This window comes from Sciurus vulgaris, assembly GCF_902686455.1.
Source record: "Sciurus vulgaris genome assembly, chromosome: 4".
In the NCBI taxonomy this organism is placed as follows: domain Eukaryota; kingdom Metazoa; phylum Chordata; class Mammalia; order Rodentia; family Sciuridae; genus Sciurus; species Sciurus vulgaris.
Genome location: NC_136464.1, coordinates 99,663,382 through 99,687,024, shown reverse-complemented (window position 1 = coordinate 99,687,024; position 23,643 = coordinate 99,663,382). Strand labels below are relative to the sequence as shown.

Sequence of the window (23,643 nt, the reverse complement as noted above, 5' to 3'; positions counted from 1 at the left end):
TTAAGGAATAGTCCTTCTTTTCTCTATGAAATGCTGATCACATGTGCTTAGCTGGGTTTTAGAATTATTAAGGACCAGTGACTGCCATGTGCCCCATTCCTCTCCTTTTTGAACATGAGCATCTGTTACAGTAATCCTACTCTTATCTCACCTTGTATTATGTTAAATATAAAGGGGAAGATATTGGATCAAGATATTTCACAGGGAAGAGGAACTGTGCCTGAGAAAGTTGCATCTACCCAGACCTGATGCAGATCCTGGCCTTTGTGCCTGATATGGTGACTGGATGAGACGTTGATGAGTCTTGGAAGAGGGAAGCACATATAGGTTTATGAAAAGATGAGTGCAGGTAGTGGAAGACTGTTACAACAATGGTCCCCAATGGATCACACCTCCCAGAAGTCATGCTCTAGTATGGTTCTACCCCATAGTTGATCTGCCTAATAAAACAGTTATAAACTCAATGTATGCAGGAGCCTAATATATACCTGCGCACTGGGGTTCACTCTCATGGAACCCAGTGCTACATAAGAAGCCTGGGATTCTTCTGCTGCAATGTCCTGGTCAAACAAGTGTTAGACATGAAGATAGGTATTTGGACCATCCAGCCTTAGTGAAACCTTAGATGATGGGAATGAAATGAGTAACCGCATATAAGACCAGCAGAAGAAACGCCCAGGTAAATCTAGTTCAAGAGGTAGAAGGTGAGTAAATACATGGTCATTTTAAGCCACTAAGTTTGGGGGGGGGGGCAGTTCTTTACACAGCAAAAGAAAACTGGTACTATATGTTAGATAACAACAATATACTTTCAATTATATATTGTATACTACTACATGACAGACTCATCACTTTGTGTCATGACTATTTTTTGTGATGTGTGTAGCACTGGGGATTGAACCCAGGGATATTCTCCCCAGCCTTTAAAAAAAATTTTTTTTGAGATGGAATCTTGCTAAGTTGTCTAGGTTGGCCTCAAACTTGTGATCCTTCTGCCTCAAGTCTCCTGAGTTGCTGGGATCACAGGTGTGTGCCACCAGGCCTGGCAGTGTTATAACATTTTTGGTTATAACCACTTTCCTCAGAATCAGGTACAACAGATGCTCCAACAGCTCTGCAGATTTGACAATTCACTTCCTTCCTTCTTTAAAAATTGCTGTTGGTTTTCCCCAGGACATTTATCAAACTTGATGAAGATCTGGTTACCAATTAAACTATTTTCACAAAATTCATTAATGCCTTTCTAAACTCAAAATTTAGTGGATGTACTAGATACTACACTTTACCCTCTAGATCTTCCTTTAAAAGTGCTGGTAATAATCCAGGAGTGGTAGCACACACCTGCGATCCCAGCAGCTTGGGAGGCTGAGGCAGGAGGATTGCGAGTTCAAAGTCAGCGTCAGCAAAAGTTAGGCACTAAGCAACTCAGGGAGACCCTGTCTCTAAATAAAATACAAAAAAGGGCTGGGGATGTGGCTTAGTCGTCGAGTGCCCCTGAGTTCAATCTCCAGTACCTGTCTCCCACCCCTGCCCAAAAACGTGCTGATAATGTTGCTGGCTTCCAGCCAGAGCTGGCAGTCCTCTCTGGAAATTACCCTGGGCTGCAGAGAAAGACAGTCATTTGGTTTACTTCTTGGTGGGGAGGCTACATTCAATGACTGGTTGATGCAGGGGTACAAAGACCCAGTCCCTCAGCTTCAGAGTACACTCCAAGACTGGCAAGGATTTTGGAGATTGCATTATAACCCAACTTGTCCTTCTGCTCAATCCTGCTTGCTCCCTCCAGATCCCAGTTCCCACCCCTAACTCTCCTACCCTATCCCTCATACAGATCTGAAAAGTTCTGCCAAGTGAATCTCTATTTTGTATCTTAAGTCTTCTGTTCTAAATAGCACCAGGGGTCTATTCAAAGTTTTCATTTCCTTGAGTTACCCCTCTGGTGAATCAATGCTGCATACTTCCTCTTTGTGCCATCCTTTACTTCAAAGACATCATGCTATCTTGGTTCTTTCCCTATCTTCTCAATCTGAATCTTACTCTTGCCTCCTCAGTGTTTATATACCCCATAGTTCTCAGTTCTAAGCTTTCACCTCTAAGAAACCTGCATTTTTTTTTTTTCTTTTTTGCAGTGCTGGGGATCAAACCCAGGGCCTTGTGCTTGCAAGGCAAGCACTCTACCAACTGAGCTATCTCCCCAGCCAAGCTTTCACCCCTATAGAGATGACCACTGAATTTCATCTCCAAGCCTGATTTCCATTCTGAAATCAGTTCATATGCCTCCTGGACATTTCTCTTCAGATGTATCACCATTACTATAAAACAAATTTTAAATATATTCAAAAACAAACTTCTTTACCCCCTAATTAGCACCCTCTGGACATACAACCAGCAATACTCTCCTGCCAACAGTTTTAATATATTCGAGTCCTTTTTTTAACTGGTGGTTTTGATCTCTTTCTTCACCTTAGCACATATAAGGGATGTAGTACCTTTCCACTAATAAGAGCAGGTCAGCACAACAGTGATTCTCAGTGGTGCACAAAAAAGAAGCTGTAAGAGAACTGGAATGTAATTTAATAAAACACCATCACTGTTCTGCACACCTTCCTTCCTACCACTTTCTTGCCTCTATGCTGTATTTGGACCTTGTTGGATCAACTTTTCTTTGAAATCTTTCCTCAAAGTCCTAAAGTAAAATGTTATTTGTCTTTTTGAATGTGAAGCACTTATTACCAACATTAATTTATTGTTCTCTACTTTGAACCTTCCTTCCTCATCTACCTACCTACCTTCTTTGTTCAAAATTTAAAAAGAATCATTCCCAATTTAAGAAACAATCATTACAAATAAAGAAACAATCATTCCCAATGATTGGCACTCAGTAGGCCTTCAAAGAACACTCACTGTAGATGGCACTCCTCTGTAATTTTATTTAAAATCACTTAACCTATCACTTTCTTCATCACTAACAGGAAATGCATCTCTATCTCACCTCTTAGCTATATGTTCCATAATTTTATGATGTTTTGTTCACTATCGCAATTTTTCTCCCTCCCATCTCCTTTAGAGATGGTCTTCTCACTCATGCCTACAAACACCCAAGCCCAGCACCTGCATGATTAGATCTTCTATACACCTCAATATTATTCCACTTAATATTCTCCCCGACTCTTCTTTGGGGGCCTCTCATTAGGCATGATCCTTAGGTAGATATTCAGCAATATAAAAATACCACATGACCAACTCTTAATTAAGAAACAAAACTTACCAGATAATACAGGAATGAGAGATTGGTTGCAGCTGCACTTTTCACTCTACTGTCCTTTTTCTCAAACATTTTTAAGGTATCTACTGCCTAGAAATGGAATATCTGAAGTTACTACCATTGTAAATGACAGTACTCAAGCTTATGGTGGGGAAAAGATCAGTATGGAGTGTTAAGACCAGTGAAGAGTACAAAAGGGTGGGTTAATATGCTCAAGAAAACAGATGACAAGATGGAAATTTCATTTGAGAGTTAGATTTTATAAAAAATAATAAAATAGAAATTCTGAAGCTAAAAATATAATAATTAAGAATATATAGATGGGTTTAATAGCAGATTACATATAACTAAAGAGAAGACTGAGATAAAGCAAGGTTACTAGTGAATACTGAAGTCTTGTGAGTCATGCAAAGCAGTTTAGGGTTCATCCTGCATCATGGGGTGGGAATGACAACTTGTAAGGTGTAACCTAATAAACATAATCACATTTGCTCTTTATGAAATATTCTGAGATTCTTTTTCTTCTGATTATTACAGACTAGTCTTCCTTAAAAGACCAGACTTTCAGAGAGAACAATGAAAACAGTTATATAAAATACTGAAAGTAATTTTTGAAGACACTGGAGGATTACAGAGACAACTAGGACTTTAAGGTCAAAATTTCAGAAAATGTTCAGGAAAAAAAAAAAAGGTTCTTAGAAAAGAACAAAAAAGAGACCTATGAGAACACAGTGAAAATGTTTATTAGAAATGTAACTGAAGTTCCAAAAGGGAAAGAAAGGTGAATGGCTGAGAATTTTCTAAAATCAGTAATAGAAAATAATTCTGAGAACATAATAAAAATGATCTGAAGTAGATCCAAATATAATTACATTTTCAAATCATAAGAAATTAAAGTACATTTTTAACCAACTGGAAAATCTGAGATAACATTAACCAAATAAAATATGTGGAATGGCAGGCACCTTACATGAAGGTTGAATGAGTATTCAACACAGAAATTACTACAGAATATCAGAAATAACAAAAAAGTTAGCAAAAGGCAATGAGTTATCTTTTCTTTCTTCTTTTAAAGTACATTTACCAAATAGAAAATGCTCTTGGTAACTCCTATCCCTGGTAAATAGTCATGTTCAAGCAAAAATCCTGCTTTTGATTTTACAATGGTCTCAGCTATAGCTATTCCAAGTGTCTGACAAATTCTGAGATGTGTGCTATATAGTGACTGACTCAACTGACATAACTCTGATGAAGTACCAGTCAGCGTGTCAACTCAATTTTGTGAAGAGTAGACAATTTAAAAATATTAGATTTCATATATTTTGGTTATAATATGAGTAAATTGTTATTACTTTAAAGGGTGTATGATGACTTTAAAGAAAACTGTTAGAATTTCTAGGCCAGTTGTTTATAATTCCACAAAGTAAACAGTGGAAAAGAAAAATCCAAACATCATATCCTCACTCTTGGAATTTTTTTTCCTCACTTATTTTTTAAAAAGAATTAAAAAAAAAAAAAAAGAATTTTATAAAACTGTCAAGAAATTGCTAAAACTCACTTCAAAAATTATTGTTGCTACTATTGATCATCCTGTACAAACCATCTCATGGATTCTTTACATAACCTCTACAGCTATTAATGTGAAAGTCACTGCTGTTTTAAATCTCTAAGTTATGTAAGCCACAATTCACTTTGAATAAGATTTGCAATGTTTTAATCTTCACTTTTACATTGTGTCACAATAAACATGTTATTTCAAAATATAAGGCACTTAAATAGGTATAGTCATATATTCATTAAGTTTTTTGAGGTAAAGTGCAGAGGAAAAGAAAGCTGTTCTCTAGAATTTATGACATCCATAAAATGGAATACAAAAAGAAAATTAACAAGTAACAGTACTAATTTTTAAAAAAGGAATGCTATAGTAATTTATATCATTCCTTTTAGAAGCAGTCATTTGTTTTATAGTCAAGGAAATGTGTTAAATTTAAATTTTTTAAAATATTTACTTCTTTGTAGTTCAATAATATACTTCAAGGTACATTTAAAACAAAAACTAGAAAAAAAAAAAAAAACAACAAACAAACAAAAACTAGTTTCTCCCAAAATTGAGTAACATATAAAAAGTCACACAAAGTTATTTCTTAAGAATTAACTAAAGTATTTAGAATATAAACATCTGCTTAAAAACATTTGACATAGTAAGAATATATTTTATACTTTGTTTCTAAACTATAAAATATTCTGAAAAGGTTATACTATTAATTATTCTAGTAAAAGGAACACTCTCAGGTATTTTTCTGGCTCAGAGTTTCATTTCTGAAATAACCTATTTTCATAATTGTTCTTTACATGTCCATAAAAACATACCCAATATTTGTTTTTAAAAGTAAAATGTCATAAATTATTTATAAATGAAACTGATAAAAGTACACTGAATATCAAAATTAAATTTAGTTAAAATGAGTTGTGAAATGGCAAGACAAAGAAAATAAACATCACTAATTTTATTTTTATCCCCCCCCCAAAAAAAAAAAGATTAGGAAATTAGTTCCATTTCCATTTTCTTTCCTGTTGCTGCCTCTAGCTCCTGGCTTCAGCCTTCCACTGAGTCTGACTCTGGTGGCCTTCAGATCAGCAGCATATTTCGATCACAAAATTTACTATTTGGGTGGTGTTTTGGTTTTTTTTTTCTATTACAAAGTTGGCTACAAATATTACCATTACCTCAAAGGATTATACTGATTTAAGCATCTTTTGTTATAAAAAAAATTTAGGAATAATTTCAGAATTATACCCTTTTAGAAGGTATAAATTCTTTTCTTTTACTCAGAATTATAAACAAGGTAGTATCAACTTAATTCTTTTTAACCTGATAGTGTTCCCTTTAAATTAAGATTATACTATACACACCTCATCATACTTACAATATACAAATAAAAGAAACACGAAGAGAAACCAGCAATGTTGAAAAGAAAACAGAAGTGGCATTTAAGAAAATATAGGTAAACAAATTGATGTTAAAAACTTGAACATGCAAATGGCACAAAAGATACTTTAAATGAGAACAGTAAGAAAAGAAGCTGACATTAAGATCTGGATTAAATGAACTTGAATGTGAAAAAATTAGAGAATATATTTCTTGGGAGACATAGTTTTAAAACATAAACTATGGTAATGCATTGTTAACCCTTTCTAAAAAGAATATTTTTAAAAAAAATCAAGAGAAAACTGACAAAAGTATGGTTTTCTCCTTTTTCTCATCTATAACAGTACACTTCACATTCATAAAAAGTATTTAATGCTTTATAAATGCTAAAATAATTAAATATAGTAAATGAACATATACAATAGAATCATCTCATGGTACTGCACTATTTTAATCATATAATTACTATACAAATGTTGGGGTTATTTTATTCTACTCTCATTTCTGAATAGATGATGGTTTCTTCCCATTCCCTAGAGAGTGATGGGAATCTTATCTGTTGTCTCACAGATAAGAGGAAGGTCCTAAGAAGAAAAACTGAAAGTACAGATTGGAGAGGATGTGGAGAAGATGCTATGGCTTTCTCTGGTCTGTGCTCTCTTTGTCTAATCTGGAGGAGTTGAGTTTTCTAGCTGCAGGTACATATGACATTAACAACTGGTTTTACAAACTAGGAAATCAAGTTTCATTCTGCCTACTCTCTTCTGGTATCCTTTGTTTTTGTTAAGGCTATTTAAGCCTTCTGGTTTTATCTCAGTTATGGTCCCTTTGAGAGACCACCAAAGGGGAAGCACAAACAGCAGCAAGGTAGCAGCAGTAGTGCCAATGAGATCCACAGGTTATAACCCCATGTCTAGCAGTGGAACCCTTTCATTTCCAGTGCAGAGTAAATTAGTAAGTCAACCATTTAAACGGGTGACAAGAACTTCTCTGGAAAAGACAGCAAGACAGGACGAAAAGTGCATTTGGGCTGCTATTTGCATTCTCAGCCTTCTTTCCTCATTGAACATAATCTCCAATTCTGAAAGTCTTACTACTTTGGGGAACTCTGAAAACTTCAAGGGAAAATTACTCTCTGGACTAGAATGTGGTTTGGCAATTTAACAACCAGATAAGGAAAATATTTACACTTTAAAATAAAAATTAAAGAAAATTTAAAATTATATTATTGGAAATTACAGAAATATAAATTTACTAAACTTTAGAATAATCACAAGTAACTTTATTCTAGGAAGGAGTTTCCCTGTTTTTATTGCTTTGACCAATTAACATATGAAATTCCACCGAAAACTGTTTTTCAAACTTACTTGGTTGAAGTCTTTCTGTCTCAAGTATGTAATTGCCTTGTTTATTTCCAGATCATTGGCTAGCTCTACATATTGGGAAGCTTTCACTACTTCCACACACCTATAAAAAAGGCAAAACATAAAAACAGTTACTTGATTTCATTTTAGTATTTTTATACTGTTGGTTTTCCTAAATGTGACTTTTCAAAGCTTTTTTTGGCAGTGCAGAGTATAGAAGCCTGGGCCTTGCACATGCCAGGCAAGCACTCTACCACTGAGCTATGCCCAGCCAAAAAGAATGTTTAAAGTGTCCCTAGTGCTCTGTAAAGTTAAAAGTTTATTTCCTCCAACAGAGGCTTTGAGTTACTGAAGTCTGTGGTTCTAAACTAATTAATGTCTCATTAGCCTGTTGTCACTTCTAATTATTTATGGCATTTTAAATAAAAATTGGGTTGATAGCTATATTCTCTTTTAAAATTAACTACTATATAGCAATTTTTCAATTTGTAAGAAGTCAGTTTCTGCATTTTTCCCTCTTAAATGTTATCATAATAAAAATTCTGAAAAATTTGTAGAATATATTTAATATTTGAGTCTTAGCCTGAATAGACCTATTTGGGGAATAAAACTATTTTCTAAAGTACAGAGCATTTACTGTTTATTATATATCAGGCACTGTGCTAATTCCTTTAGAAGCATTATCACATTTAATCCCCACAACAACTGTGAAAAAAGATCATCTCCATTTCATAGGTAGGGAAAAAAAATGAAATATGTGAGATCACACAGGTCAAAAAGAAGTTGATCCTAATTTTTGTTAATACCAAAACCCAATTTCCCAAGGCTGCTTTTCAAACTGAGGTCTTGAAATCAACTTAGAGGGTCATGACCTTATTTTTAAAAACAAAATAAGTGGTGGGCAGGAGGTGTTGAGGAGATATTGGTCATAGGACACAAAATTTCAATTAGAAGGGGGAATATGTCCAAGAGATCTAGTGTACATCATGGTGACTCATTAACAATACACCTTTTATAGCTGAAAATTGTGGAGATTTTAAGTGTTCTTAATACACACACAAGTATACAAGGTCATGCATACATTAAGTAGCTTGATTTAACCATTCTAAAATGTATATGTGTTATCAAAACATGTTGTGTGTTCTTAAATATAGAATTTTTACTTGTCAATTAAAAAGTAGAATAGGAAAAATATCATGTAATGAGGGCAAGGATTATTTCATTAAACAAATTTCACTAAACAAGGTAAAATAATATTTTTTACTAAGGGTCTGGTTCACTAGCCTAGCCCAGTAATTCATTTAAAGCAAAGAATCCCTTTCAAGAAAGCTGATATACAAAGGTGCCTCTCTGCTTGAAGTGGAGAGGGAGGACTTGACACCTGCCTGTTCTGTATCTCTCTGAATGATCCTAGGTCCCCAACCCTGCCCCAGCAAAGTAACCTGGGGATATGGCTAATGAAGTTTCCAGGATTCTGAGAGAATAACTTGGAAACCAGTGATTAAGTAATGCATTCAGCAAGTAATTATTGAATGCCTACTATGTGTCAGAGATTATGTTTAGTACAGGACTACAAGGATAAATAAAATAAGGTTCTTACCAGTAAGGGTAAAGCAGATCAAGAAAGCAAGTTCTGTGTTGGAGCTATTATAAAGAAATCCAAGAATGCAGGGATAAAACTCTACAACAGCCTGGGAAAAGATATTCCAGAGATATTTGAGCTCAGTTTGAAGGACAAGTATGGACTGATTTAAGGAGAAAGAAAGACATTCCAAGAAGAAGGAATAGCAAGTCTGTAAGATGTGAAGATTAGGAAAACTGAAACTACTTAAGTACATTCAATCACCGTACCTGGATTAGACAGGATGCTTACGAAAAAGTGGAAAAATAAAGTCTAAGAAATAGGCAGATGCCATATAATATAAAATCTGTATGGTAAGCTAAGGAATATGTACCATACCCTCAAAGTCCCAGGGAACCATTGAGGGTTATAAGCACGTAATAGTATAAATTCTAGAAAAATCACTTCAGTAGGAACCATAGGGAGCAGCTAGGAGACAGACAATATAGTAGGGTAGGCCATGACCCATGAAAAGTAATGAAATTTTGAACTAATATAGTATATAAAAATAAAAAGGAGGTCATTTTGAGAGATGTTAAGGAGATATTATGAGAAGTAGTTGATCAGATATAAGAGGTAAGACAGAGGACACAGAGGAATCTAAAGTGACAGTCTAGATTTTTGTGTTATGCAGTTGTTCAACTGGTGACACCATTTGCACAATATATGATGAGACCAGGTTTCGGGTACAATCCTGTGAAGAGGTGCACAGGATTGAAAATTATGAATTTACAGTACATAAAGAACATTAAAGAGGACAGGTCCAATTGTCAGATGTGTAAGCCTATAATATAATACAGTATTCTAAAATAAATATCTGGGATTTGGCAACATATAAGGGACCAGTTAGAGACATGGGTGTTAAAATAAAAACCATTGTTCTACTTACACTTCTGATACCAAATGTGTGGAGATGTCCCCCACACCAATCAATTCTTCAATTCTCCAAAAATATCAACTGAGTGTCTTGTAATTTAATCCAATTCTGCCACTAATTTAACTAATTTCATTTAAGGGCTCAGTTCCACAAGATTGGGCTTCACTTCAGATACCAATCACAAGCAGCAAGTTCCCAGGTTACTCATACTCTAACCTGCCTACAAACTAGAGGTTCCCATGACCCTTCTCAAATTCACTGATTTGTTACAATGGTTCAAAGAACTTAACTATTACCAGTTTATTACAAAAAATATAAAAGATACAGATAAAGAGTGAGAACAAGAGATGCATAGGTCAAGGTCTAAAAGTGTTCTTAGGGCAGGAGCTTCTATTTGGAGGTTTTTGGAGTTTGTCACCCTCGCAGAATGTAGATGTATTCACCAACCCAGAAGTTTTCTAAACCCTCTCAGTCATGAGTTTTATAGAGATCCCATTACACAGACACAATTTATTAAATCACTGGCTATTAGTGATTAAGGTAATCTCCAACCTCTTTTAATAGAGGTGGGGAGGAAAGTTCCAACCCTTAAATCACTTGGTTCTCTGGAAACTAGCCCCTATCCTGAGGCTCTGTAGGGTTTTCAGATATTAGTCATCTCATTAACACAGGAAACAAACAAACAAACAAACAAATAAACAAAACCCCAATCACATGCTAGTGATTTCAAGGATTTTAGAAGATTTAGTGTCAGGAACTAAGACCAAATCTTGTAACAAAGCTGTTACTATCATTCAGGAGTATTGCTCAGGAAGTTACAAGGGTTTTAGTGCTCTGAGTCAGGAACTAGGGGCAGAGACTGTGTATATATATAATAATAAATACAGTGATGTAATAAATTTCACAGGTATGGACCAGGCTATCTGGAGAAAGTAGAGAAGAGTGAGAAGTGAGAAGGTTGATGGAGTCAGAGGAACAAAACTTCTATGTGGCCAGAAGAGGAAGAATGTCTGAAGTAGTCTGATGAGACATAATCAGAAGCATAACAACCAGAAGGGGATGGTATCATACTAAGGAGAAGAGTGGTTCAACTGCAAAAGAACCACCAACAAATCAAATGCCTCAAAAGTAAACACTCATTATGCTCTTATCCCTACTTTCACTAATGGGGGTTCTATAAGAGAATAAGCCCTATGGAAAATTATTTGAGTCACCTTTTTCTCAGTTTTTCTAAAAATAATCTTAACTCCTACTGTTCTTGTGCATACAATGCCTTAGACACTGAGAGCTGAATTATTTTCAGGAACATATATTTTCTGGATCTTTCATCTTTCCTCTACTTAGAATATCTTTCCTCTGTGCTGCTTTTATCCTTACTAATTCTTCAGGTCTCAATCCAAGTATCATTTAATCTTGGAAGGCTTCTATGACACCACTCTATACTGGGAACTCCTACTATATAATCTCATAGCTTTAGCATAACTGGTTATGTTAGTATAACATAGCATTTAGATTGCTTTGTTATTGTTAATATATGTAAAGAATACAAAAACCAAAGCAACTAAACAGACACTTCTCAAAAAGAAGAAATAGTATTGATCAATAAATATATAAAAAAATTCAGTATCTCTAGCAATTAGAGAAATGCAAATTAAAACTACATTGAGATTTCATCTCACTCTATTCAGAATGGCAACGATCAAGAATACCAATAACAGGCGATCCAAGATGGCGGACTAGAGGGTGACTGCATCTCCAGTCGCTCCAAAACCCAGGATTCAAGAAGGGGAGGCACTGAGAGACTCGGACTAAAATAGAACCACAGGGTGAGTCTCCCCCACCTAGTGAAGCTTGGCCCGGGCAGCAGGCCCAGATTCCGGCGGCTTATTAGAGCAGAGCAGGGCAGCTAGAGTCTCCTCCAGGCAGCCCTGAGCACTCCGGCAGTGGGCTCCTCCCACAGGGCCAGATACTCCAGCTTCTCGGAGCAGGCCCCCCAGTGAGAGCCCTTCTGCACACAACCAGCTCCAAGTCCCTGATCCAGCACACAGCGAGCTTCGGCCCACCCACATGCTGCTTCAGAGACCAGGACAGGGCAGTCAGGGACTTCCCCAAGCAGCCCGGCTCCCTCCGGCGGGAAGTGCCTTTTTAGGCTAGCTTCTCGGAGCAGACCACCCAGTGAGAGCCTTTCTACACAGAGCCAGCCACAAGTCCCCAAGCCAGTGGAGACCTCCGACCCGCAAGCAGCCTCTGGGACCAGGGCAGGGCAGCCAGAGACCTCTCCAGGCGGCCCTGCCCCACTCTGGCCCGCAGGCTTTTTCAACGGGGCGATCCAAGATGATGGACTAGAGGGTGACTGCATCTCCAGTCACTCCAAAACCCAGGATTCAAGAAGGGGAGGCATTGAGAAACTCAGACTAAAATAGAACCACGGGGTGAGTCTCCCCCACCCAGTGAAGCTCAGCCCGGGCGGCAGTACCAGATTCAGGCTGCTTATTAGAGTAGGGCAGGGCAGCTAGAGTCTTCTCCAGGCAGCCCTGGGCACTCCAGCGGTGGGCTCCTCCCACACGGCCAGCTTCACGGAGCAGGCCCCCCAGTGAGAGCCTTTCCACACAGAGCCAGCTCCAAGTCCTGGAACCAGTAGCGGGCTAGGGACAGCTTTCTTCGGAAGTACTGCATAATCAAGTTACTCCAAGACTTCAGGCTACTGAAGGCTGGGGGTGATACACTGGAAATCTACAGGGACACTATAAGCAAATAGAGGAAATCTGCAATATCACAGAGTCCCACTAACATCTGACCAATATGAGAAAAAAAGGGGAGAAAATGTCCCAAACAAACCTAGATACTATATCAATAACACCCAATGACAGCACAGCAGAAGATATGTCAAAAAGGGAGTTCAGAATGTACATAATTAAAATGATCAGGGAAGCAAATAATGAGATGAAAGAGCAAATGCAGGCATTAAATGATCGCACCAATGAAGAGTTAAAAGAGCAAATACGGGAAGCAAGAGATCATTTCAATAAAGAGTTAGAGATACTGAAAAAAACCAAATAGAAATCCTTGAAATGAAGAAAATAAACCAAGTTAAAAACTCCATAGAAAGCATATCCAATAGGATAGAACACCTGGAAGACAGAACCTCAGACATTGAAGACAAAATATTTAACCTTGAAAACAAAGTTGACCAAACAGAGAAGATGGTAAGAAATCATGAACAGAATCTACAAGAGTTATGGGATATCATGAAAAGTCCAAATTTAAGAATTATTGGGATTGAAGAAGGCTTAGAGAAACAAATCAAAGAAATGAACAATCTATTCAATGAAATAATATCAGAAAATTTCCCAAATCTGAAGAATGAAATGGAAAACCAAGTACAAGAGGCTTATAGGACTCCAAATATACAAAATTACAACAGACCCACACCAAGGCACATTATTATGAAAATACCTAACATACAAAATAAAGACAGAATTTTAAAGGCCACGAGAGAAAGGAATCAAAGTACATTCAGGGGGAAACCAATAAGAATATCAGCAGATTTTTCAATCAAGACCCTAAAAGCTAGAAGGGCCTGGGACAATATTTACCAAGCCCTGAAAGAAAACGATACCAACCAAGAATCTTATACCCAGCAAAACTTACTTTCAGATTTGATGATGAAATAAAATCCTTCCATGATAAACAAAAGCTAAAGCAATTTACAAAAAGAAAGCCGGCATTACAGAACATTGTCAGCAAAATATTCCATGAGGAAGAGATGAAAAACAACGATGCAAATCAGCAATGAGAGGAACTAGCCTAAAGGAATAGCCAAATAAAGGAGAAACAAAATCATGTCAAAAAACCAAAAATGAGGGGCTCGGAGGCGGGCGTCTCTCGGCAGTCGCAGTGGCGGCAGCTGCCGGACCTGGGGACGCGGGTGGCCGGGGCCGCGGTCGCAGCTTCCTCGTCTCTCCGACCATGGCCGCACTCGGCCGGCCCTTCAGCGGCCTCCCCTTGAGCGGCAGCTCGGACTTCCTGCAGCCGTCGCCGGCCTTCCCTGGCCGGGCCTTCGCGCCGGGAGCCTACGGCTCCGAGCTGGCCCCGCGGCCGGGACCCCGCGCCGCCCCAAGCTGCCCCGGCGGGAGCGCGGCGCGCGGACACGGTGTTTCCGTTCACTGTAAAAAGAAGCACAAGCGGGAGGCGGAGGACGATGAGTGTCCAGTAAGAAAGAAACGACTTACTGAAGCAGATCTTTGTGCTGGTCCTAATAATTGGATACTCTGTACACATCAGGATGTAGAGGGTCATGGAGTAAATCCATGCACTAGTGGCCTTTCTGTACCTGGAATGTTGGATGCTGTTTTTGAAGAAATGGATCAGACATCTGGAGAACCACAGTGTGAAGTTGCCCGAAGGAGACTTCAGGAGATTGAGGACAGAATAATTGATGAAGATGAAGAAGTCGAGGCTGACAGAAATGTTAACCATCTCCCCAGTCTTGTTCTTTCTGACACTATGAAAACAGGTTTGAAGAGAGAATTTGATGAAGTCTTTACGAAGAAGATGATTGAATCTATGAACCGTCCTTCCATGGAGCTTGTGCTCTGGAAACCTCTCCCTGAACTCCTTTCTGATAAGCCAAAGCCATCATCTGATGCTAAGAACTACACGGGAGAGAGCCAAACTAAGCATGCAGCTGCTGGCACTGCCTTCCCACAGAGAACTGAACTGTTCTTGGAACCTCGGCTAACAGGGATGCCTCTTTACAATAGTTTGGAAACAGCTGCTAGCACAGAAGAAGAGATGGAACTCTAGAAACCAGTTTCTACACTACAGTTGTCAAATTTTAGAAGGCTCCCTTGTTTAGTAATGAGCCTACTTGCATAGTATAGGGACTTGAAAGTTTTATGAAATGGGTGTAATAATATTTCCACCTGTGATTTGGGGTGGGACTCTCATTTTGGGTAGCCATTTATTGACTTCAACTTTTTGCCAAGGAAGCTTGTCTTAAGGGAAAAGCAGTGTCCTAGCAGGCTTATTAAAGAATGTTAGTCTCTTCAAAAGCAAGTAGGGAAGCTGTATGTATAAGGGTTACTTAAGGCATTTGTCACTTTGTAAGCCATTCATACACTTTGAGAACATTCTTGAGTTGAAAAGGGGAGTCACAGCCTAGCCTGTGGATTTGAGCTGTATACAGTGGTGACTATATGTGATTGGGGAGGAGGAGGAAAGAAAGCATTAGCTTAAGCCTCTTCATAAGAAATTTAGAGGCTGTGAAATGTGTATATTAGTTGTCAATCTAACATAGCTGGCTATAAACAGCATTGTGGCTCCCCTCTGCCTCGGGTAAATGCAATGAAAATATGAAGAAAAGGTTTTCCCTTCTAATGTTGCTCCTTGATCTCCCTTGCATAATTGATAAACCAGGTTGTTCAGTGTTTACAGCTTGATTAACTTTGATAGTTAAAAAGAATGTGAGATAACCCATCTGCAAATTGCTTATGAGAGAAGCATCCTTTAATTAAGCCTGAGGAAGTACAGTGTCAGCTGAACCCAACATTGATAACCTCTATAGTTTTAAAAAAAGGCAAGATAGTATTAGCAAGTTGAGTTTTTAAATGTTAATTTCAAAAACAGTGAATGATTAACAATATATGGGCAAGTGACATTGAAATTTATGAAATAGCCAATTTGTCTGGTGCTTAAACTGTTGTGCAGTAAGCCTAAGAGTTAATAGAGGATGGCTTCCTGCTGGCAGGAAATCTTTATCTTCTTGAGTACCTAAACCAGGGGCTCAAGATGTCCTTTTGGAATAGCCAGGATTAAAGTTTTTAATTTCTCAGGAAGAGCTCTTCTGTGTGGCAAGAACTCTGTGCAAGGTAAAATGACAATTCATTTACTGCTACAGAACATCCACTATAAATTATTAAATGCGTGTAATAGTGTAGTACTGGCCCTTTCATCACCCAACAGGAGACCATCCCCGTTCTTTTTATTTTCCTGGTTTCTTCCCTCTTTGTAGGAATCAGATACATTTTGTAGAAAAAATTTGTTTATGCCAAGTAGAGGTGAATTTATAGAAACCAGCTTCCAGGCATTTTTGAAACCCATACTGAAATCCCTCCCCTTGTTACAGATGGTGTAGAAGTCACAAGTCTGTTAGACTGTTTCTTCTCTTGCCTGTTGTTTCTGCTTTCTCTATTTCTGTCTGGATAGTCAGGAAAAGATTTAATGTTTAATATTTAAACAAAATATTTAATGTCTACACAGTAAAATTATTCAGACTTCAAACCAGTATTGAAATCAGTTGGAAACCAGCTAATAGTTTCTTAATCTCAAACTTAGAGATGAATGTAAACTGTATTCTGTTGAAATGTGCAAGTGTTTGATTCATGCAGTTTGAAAAACTCCTGCCTTGAGGTCATTGTTTAATGGGACCAACTTGCAAAGTTTGTAGCCTTAAAGAAATTTCTGTGCTAAAAAGTTTGTTTTTAGTACAACTCAAAAACATGAAAGGACTTCCTGGGGTTTGGAGTTAGTCCTGGTGTTAGGGTGGATGGCAGCTTTCCAAAGACAGATCCAGAACACACCAAGATTATCTTCTGTGGGAATTGTTGGGGAGGCCTCTGGTCAGTGGTCTGCACCGTGAGAAGGAAAGGAGAGCTTCAAACAAGGCTCTGATACAATGGGCGACACAGGGGACAATTGAGACTCTGTTAATTAAAATCCAAACAGTTTGTTTCTGAGTCAGGTTATCTGACATAATTATTTCTGCAGGAAAATGGATGTTTAATGCTTCTTTTTGAACTTTATCTTCTTGCATATGTTTGTACAAAAAATTTTCTTCATCATTCTTGTGGTGCTTACTCATCTGAGCCGTCTCCATTGTCCTAATGCATTTTATTTTTCTTTTAAAACATAAGGCTTTTGCTTGCCTTAAGGTTTCCCTAAGGAATTAACAGGTCTTTTAATTTTGTACAGTTTTTGCAGCATGGATCAAACATTGGCTTAAGATACTAATGTGTGAAGAGAAAAAATAAAGCAGGCGAGCTTTAATGAAAAAAAAAAAAAAAAAAAAAACCAAAAATGAGTCAAATGACTGGGAATACAAATCATATCACAATAATAACCCTGAATGTTAATGGCCTGAACTCATCAATCAAAAGACATAGACTGGCAGATTGGATTGTAAAGAAAAATCCAACAATATGCTGCCTGCAAGAGACCCATCTCATAGAAAGAGATACCCATAGACTAAAGGTGAAAGGATGGGAAAAAAAACATACCATGCACACGGACACAGCAAAAAAGCTGGAGTATCCATCCTCATTTCAGATAATGTGGACTTCAAGCCAAAGTTAGTAAGAAGGGATAAAGAAGGACATTTCATACTGCTTAAGGGAAGCATAAATCAGCAAGACATAACAATCATAAATATCTATGCCTCGAACATTGGCTCATCCATGTACATCAAACAAATACTTCTCAATTCCAGAAATCAAATAGACCACTACACAATAATACTAGGCGATTTTAACACACCTCTCTCACCGCTGGATAGATCGTCCAAACAAAAATTGAATAAAGAAACAACAGATCTCAATAACACAATCAACAATTTAAACTTAATTGACTTATATAGAATATACCATCCAACCAAGAGCGAATACACTTTCTTCTCAGCAGCACATGGATCCTTCTCTAAAATAGACCATGTTTTATGCCACAAAGCTACTGTTAGCAAATACAAGAAGATAGAGATACTACCTTGTACTGTATCAGATCATAATGGATTGAAATTAGAAATAAATGACAGAATGTAAAACAAACTTCTCCAACACTTGGAGATTAAATAGTACACTATTATATGATGAATTAATAACAGAAGATATCAGAAGGGAAATAAAAAATTCTTAGAGGTAAACGAGAACAAAGACACATCATATCAAAACCTCTGGGACACTATGAAAGCAGTATTTAGAGGAAGATTTATTTCATGGGGCGCATTCAACAAAAGAAGTAGAAATCAACAAATAAACGACTTAACACTACAGCTCAAAGCCCTAGATAAAGAGGAGCAGACCAACACCAAAAGTAGTAGAAGACAGGAAATAGTTAAAATCAGAGCCGAAATCAACAAAATTGAAACAAAAGAAACAATACAAAAAATTAACAAAATAAAGAGTTGGTTCTTTGAAAAAATAAACAAAATTGATAAACCCTTAGCCACACTAACAAAGAGAAAGAGGGAGAAAACTCAAATTACTAAAATTCGGAATGAACAAGGAAATATCACAACAGACACGAGTGAAATACTAAACATAATTAGAAGCTATTTTGAAAATCTATACTCCAACAAAACAGAAAACCTCGAAGACATCAACAAGTTTCTAGAGACATATGAATTACCTATACTGAACGAGGAGGACATACACAACTTAAATAAATCAACTTAGGACCGATTTCCTTAACAAGACTCTCAAAGTGCAAGAAATAAAAATAAGAATGAATAAATGGGTTGGATTCAAACTAAAAAACTTTTTCTTAGTAAAGGAAACAATAATGTGGAGAAACCTACAGAGTGGGAGAAAATCTTTACCACACACACTTCAGATAGAGCACTAATCTCCAGAATTTATAAAGAACTCAAAAAATTTAACACCAAAAATGCAAATAACACAATCAATAAATGGGCTAAGGAACTGAGCAGACACTTCACAGAAGATATATAAGCAATCAACAAATGTATGAAAAAACGTTCAACATCTCTAGTAATTAGAGAAATGCAAATCAAAACTACCCGAAGATTTCATCTCACTCCAATTAGACTGGCTATTATTAAGAATACAAACAACATCAGGAGTTGGTGAGGAAGTGAGGTGGGTTTGCAAATGGGTGTAGTCACTCTGGAAAACAGTATGGAGATTCCTTGAAAACTTGGAATGGAACCACCATTTGACCCAGCTATCCCACTCCTTGGCCTATACCCAAAGGACTTAAAATCAGCATACTACAGTGACCAACCACATCAATATTTATAGCAACTCAATTCACAATAGCTAGATTATGGAACCAACCTAGATGCCCTTCAATAGATGAATGGATAAACTGTGATATATATACGCAATGAAATATTAGTCATAAAGAAGAAGAAAATTATAGCATTTGCAGGAAAATGGATGGAACTGGAGAATATCATGCTAAGTAAGATAAGCCAATCCTCAAAAACCAAAGCCTAAACATTTTCTCTGATAAGTGGATGATGATACATAACAGGTGGGAAGTGTAATGGAAGAATGGAGGAACATTGGATTGTGTAGAGGGAAATGAGGGGAGGGGAAGAGGTGGGGGAAGGAAAGATGGTAGAATAAGATAAACATCATTACCCTATGTACACATATGATTGCACGTATCATGTGACTCGACATCGTGTACAACCAGAGAAATGAAAAATTGAACTCCATTTGTGCACAATGAATCAAAATGCATTCTGCTGTCATGTATAATTAAATAGAACAAACAATAAAAAAAGAGAAAATTAAATTAATGGCCTTGACTTTAGAAAATGCATATAAAATTTCTGGCTTTAAAATTAATTTATTAATATCAATCAGATTTTGAAAGCTGCATATTTCAACAGGCGGAAACAGTCAACAGTTAGTAAAACATTAGCAACCAGTTTTTTAATAGCCCTATTACTAACATGATAAAAAATTTAGGTCAATGTGGTGGTGCAAACCTATAGTCCCATCTAATTGTGAGGTTGAAGCAGAATTGCTTAAGCCTAGGAGTTTGGAGACAGGCAGGGCAACATAGACCTGTTCTTGAAAAACAATTAAAAAAAAAAAAATGGAAACCAACTTCCAAAAGTCAAAAAATAAAGAGAAAATAATCTTTGAACTTCAAAACTGCTTCTCTTTTATTGAATAATTTTAAAATATAAAAAATGGAACTGCCAAATAGGCTGAATTAAATAGAAGATTCTATATTGTTTTTTTCTTATTGAAAATGTAATTTGATAATTATCTAAACAGAATAGAAATCAGATGGTTTAATTTAAATCTTTTGCTTGTTTAATTTAAAATCTTAAAAGTTCTTCAAACATCAAACAGATGTTATTTGTGTCTTAAAATGTTTATTCCTTAATCTTCTGCAATTTAGATGAAAAAAGCAGACAAGGAGAATGTAAAACACTTACAATCATTATATTATGAAATGTTTTTCTACATGTATTCTTTATCCTTAGTCAGAAGCTCTGATGTTGCCTACAAAGAGCACTATCTAGTAATTTAAAACACATATCTGCTTAAAAATTAAATACGTATGCTCTTGTAAATATTAAGACGATTCAGTTTACACTTTGTAAAACAAATAATGTTTACTATTCAGCATAAAGATATGACAAAGAACAGAATTAATTTATTGTGAGGTGGTTGTTCCCAAATCAAGGAGATCTCAGATGACTATCAAATTTGGTGTGTGCGAAAATGGATCTAGCTATTCCCTTTTACCATAGTTGGTGAAAATGCATGTAGAGTTCTGTATACAGATACACAGACATTTTTAAGGGACTCATTTATAAACTAGGTGGACAGTCAACCAGTCAGGCAGAAAACCAATCACTCTAGAAAAACATCCTATCTGAAATGGGTAAAGGAATTGGAACTGCTTATCCAGAAAGAGCAAAGATTTAGAAGAAAGCTCTCCACCATAATAACAACTGGCAATGCCATGACTCAAAAGGGGAGTAGACACAGGCATTCATTTCTCACTTCTCCCTGGACTCTCATTTAAAATGACAGGAAAAGAAATAAAAATGGTGAAACTCTACAACAATCATCATGGCAGGAAGGGGACATGAGCAAATACAATTTCTAGAAGAATAAAAAAAGGATAAAGGTGTGTTGGCATGTAAAGCAGAAAAAAGGAAGTTAGTTACACTAAGAAAGGTTCCCCAGAAGTGTGTTGACTGCCCCCACAGATTTGAGGTGGGTTGTGCATTCAGGGAATAACTCACAAAAGCCCTAGTGGCTGGGATCAGGCTGACCACAGTTCTGTTACAGAATTACTGATCAGTCCATTCATATGTGTGATGAAGCCTACAGACTGCCCCTCACACTCCTCAACAACAAAGGAACAACCAGAAAAAAGAAAGTGTGCTTGGAAATATTGAGCAATATGTAAAAAAAATTTTTAAGAAGTAAAAATAAAATAATTAAATGGGAGAATTGAATGAGAAAGTGAAGGGAGTCTCCCAGAAGCAAAGAAAAACAGAAATGGAAAACACTATCAGAGAAGTAAGTGACAAGAACTTCTAAAATCCAATTAATAGAAATTCATAACTGGAGAAGGAAGTAAATTATAAAATAATTTGATATAAAATGATATTATAATATTTTCTCAAGTTGAAATATAAGACTACAGAGGAGTCATGGAATGCTTAGGAGAAAGAAAGACAAACTTAAAATGTGGTCATATAATTTCAAAATAACAAAGAGAAAGTTATAAAAATCTTCAGGAAAAAAATGCAGATCACCTACAAATAACAAGGATGAGACCAACATTAGTCAACAACAACGCTAGTTAACAAATGGGCCAATGTTTTTAAAGTTCTGAAAGAAGATATGCAAGTTGTAACCTGATCTATCAAGAATGATGACAGAATTAGACTCACACTGAAAGACATTAAGGGGTTAATTGGGGATGAAATCGAGAGAAGAAAATAAAGTTGTTAAATGAGAAGGAGGATCCAGACCAGAAAAGAAAATGGAGGCAAGCACCAAGACAACATTTAACACCAAGCCAAGACAACAACCATCTTGTGGAAACTAGAGTAGAGAGAGATTCTGGGAAGGAAAACTCCAAGAAAAAGCAGAGTCTATGACAGGAGCCAAGAATGCAAAAGAAAGACATGCAATGGAAACAGTAAAAACAAATGTCCTGGGCCAAATGAAAGCTGTCAGTGCAAACGAAAACAGGAAGATCATGGATTCCTAGAAATAGAATAGATTCCAAGGGATAAACAACATGGGTAAGAATCTGAAAGATGACGAAGGTATAACAAAGAAAGGTTATGTTCATCCTATCACAAGAATTATGAAGAGTAATTAGAAAATTAAAGCCATAATTTTTCCATACTGACCTGATATTTTAACCACATACAGAGATCAGAGATTCACTCTGTATTAGTTCCTTTATGAGAGGCAAATTTAAATTCAATATGAAATAATGTTACAAGTCTTTATTAAAGATGTCAGAAAATAAAGCAAATGAATTAAACACCATAAGAATCTAAGCAGAAATTAAATGATCACCTATATGAGATGCTATAAAAGTTATTCTCATATTGCCTGAAAGAAGAAAGCAAATTCAGCCACATGCTCATTCAACAAATGACCTAAGGTTTCCTAAATCTAAAACACTTCACTACTCACTGGGAAATCTATTATTATAACAGGAAATGACGATCTTTTTTTTTTTTTTTTTTTTTTTTTACAAGTAATTTTAGGCCTTTTAATAGATTTTGTTAGTTAAGCACACACTTGGGAAATGTTTCTCCTTACCAATAACACCAAAACAAGCTATCATGTTTGACATACCATCAATTTGGCTTACCAGACTTGCCAAAAATATGAGGGAGGGAAGGAAAGAAAATATTGACCTTAGTAAGTAATTATGAATTTTTATGAAGTATTTTGACAAAATATATCAAGGGTCAAAAGCATTTTTTTTAACCCTGATTGCAACATTCTTAAGGGACATTGCCAAAATTAGAGCATGTTTAAGCAAAGAAGTGGGCTTCTAAAATCTGAAAACAAGCAGTCTTCAGCTGGCTATGACCACATAAACCTAGCAAACAGTATATTACATTACGAATTCTATGTTTCATAAAGATTTAATTTCTCATGAAAACAATGAAATTGAGCAAGAAAATTATTCTCATCAACTATACAACATGAACAAATAATGGAATTTCCAACTTCACATTCTTGACCAAAAGGTGACTTTAATTATTTATTAAAAATGAAAATGTGAGCCGGGCATGGTGGCACAAACCTATAACCTCCTCCCCCCCCAGTTCAGGAGGCTAAGGCAGGATGATCAAGAGTTAAAACCAGCTTTAGCAACTCACTGAGGACCTAAGCAAGTTACAAGACCCTATTTCTAAGTAAAATATTTTTAAAAAGGGCTAGGGATTTGGTTCGGTGGTTGAGTGCCCTTGGGTTCAATCTCTGGGACCATGAAAAAAAAAAAAAGAAAATGTGGGTAAACTCCATTCTACTCTTGTCCAGGCCTCAAAAAATGTTCATAGTGAGTCTCTTGGTGGCAGAGAAGAGGTTTTGGGGGGAATGAGGTTAACTAGCAGGCTGACATTTTGGTGGTGGGGGAGTTTTAATTATTTTTCTTCTAGGGGTCTTCTTTTGTAATTTTCATTTCTAAAAAAACAGTGTTTAAAGCACACAAAATTTTAACATATTTACAAAATATAAAGTAAATTTTCTTTTTTTTGTACTTAAAATTATGTTATTTATTAAGATATGAGAAGCTTCTACATAAATGCACTGAAATAAATGCTATTAATTTCTTGTACCTTTT

At 36.4% G+C, this 23,643-nt stretch overlaps 2 protein-coding genes across 2 annotated transcripts in view; one reads left to right on the top strand and one right to left on the bottom strand.

Annotated features, from left to right (window-relative positions):
- Positions 1-23,643, bottom strand: part of LOC306660550 (intraflagellar transport protein 88 homolog) — a 160,384-nt gene that overhangs the window by 98,745 nt on the left and 37,996 nt on the right. The window contains 1 exon segment of the mRNA XM_079138889.1: positions 7,562-7,661. Within this exon segment, the coding sequence (XP_078995015.1) occupies positions 7,562-7,661 (100 nt within the window).
- Positions 13,967-16,288, top strand: LOC306660087 (coiled-coil domain-containing protein 117-like). Its single transcript, XM_079138178.1, has one exon. It carries the CDS (start codon positions 14,026-14,028, stop codon positions 14,860-14,862), a length of 837 nt encoding a protein of 278 aa, XP_078994304.1. The 5' UTR covers positions 13,967-14,025; the 3' UTR covers positions 14,863-16,288.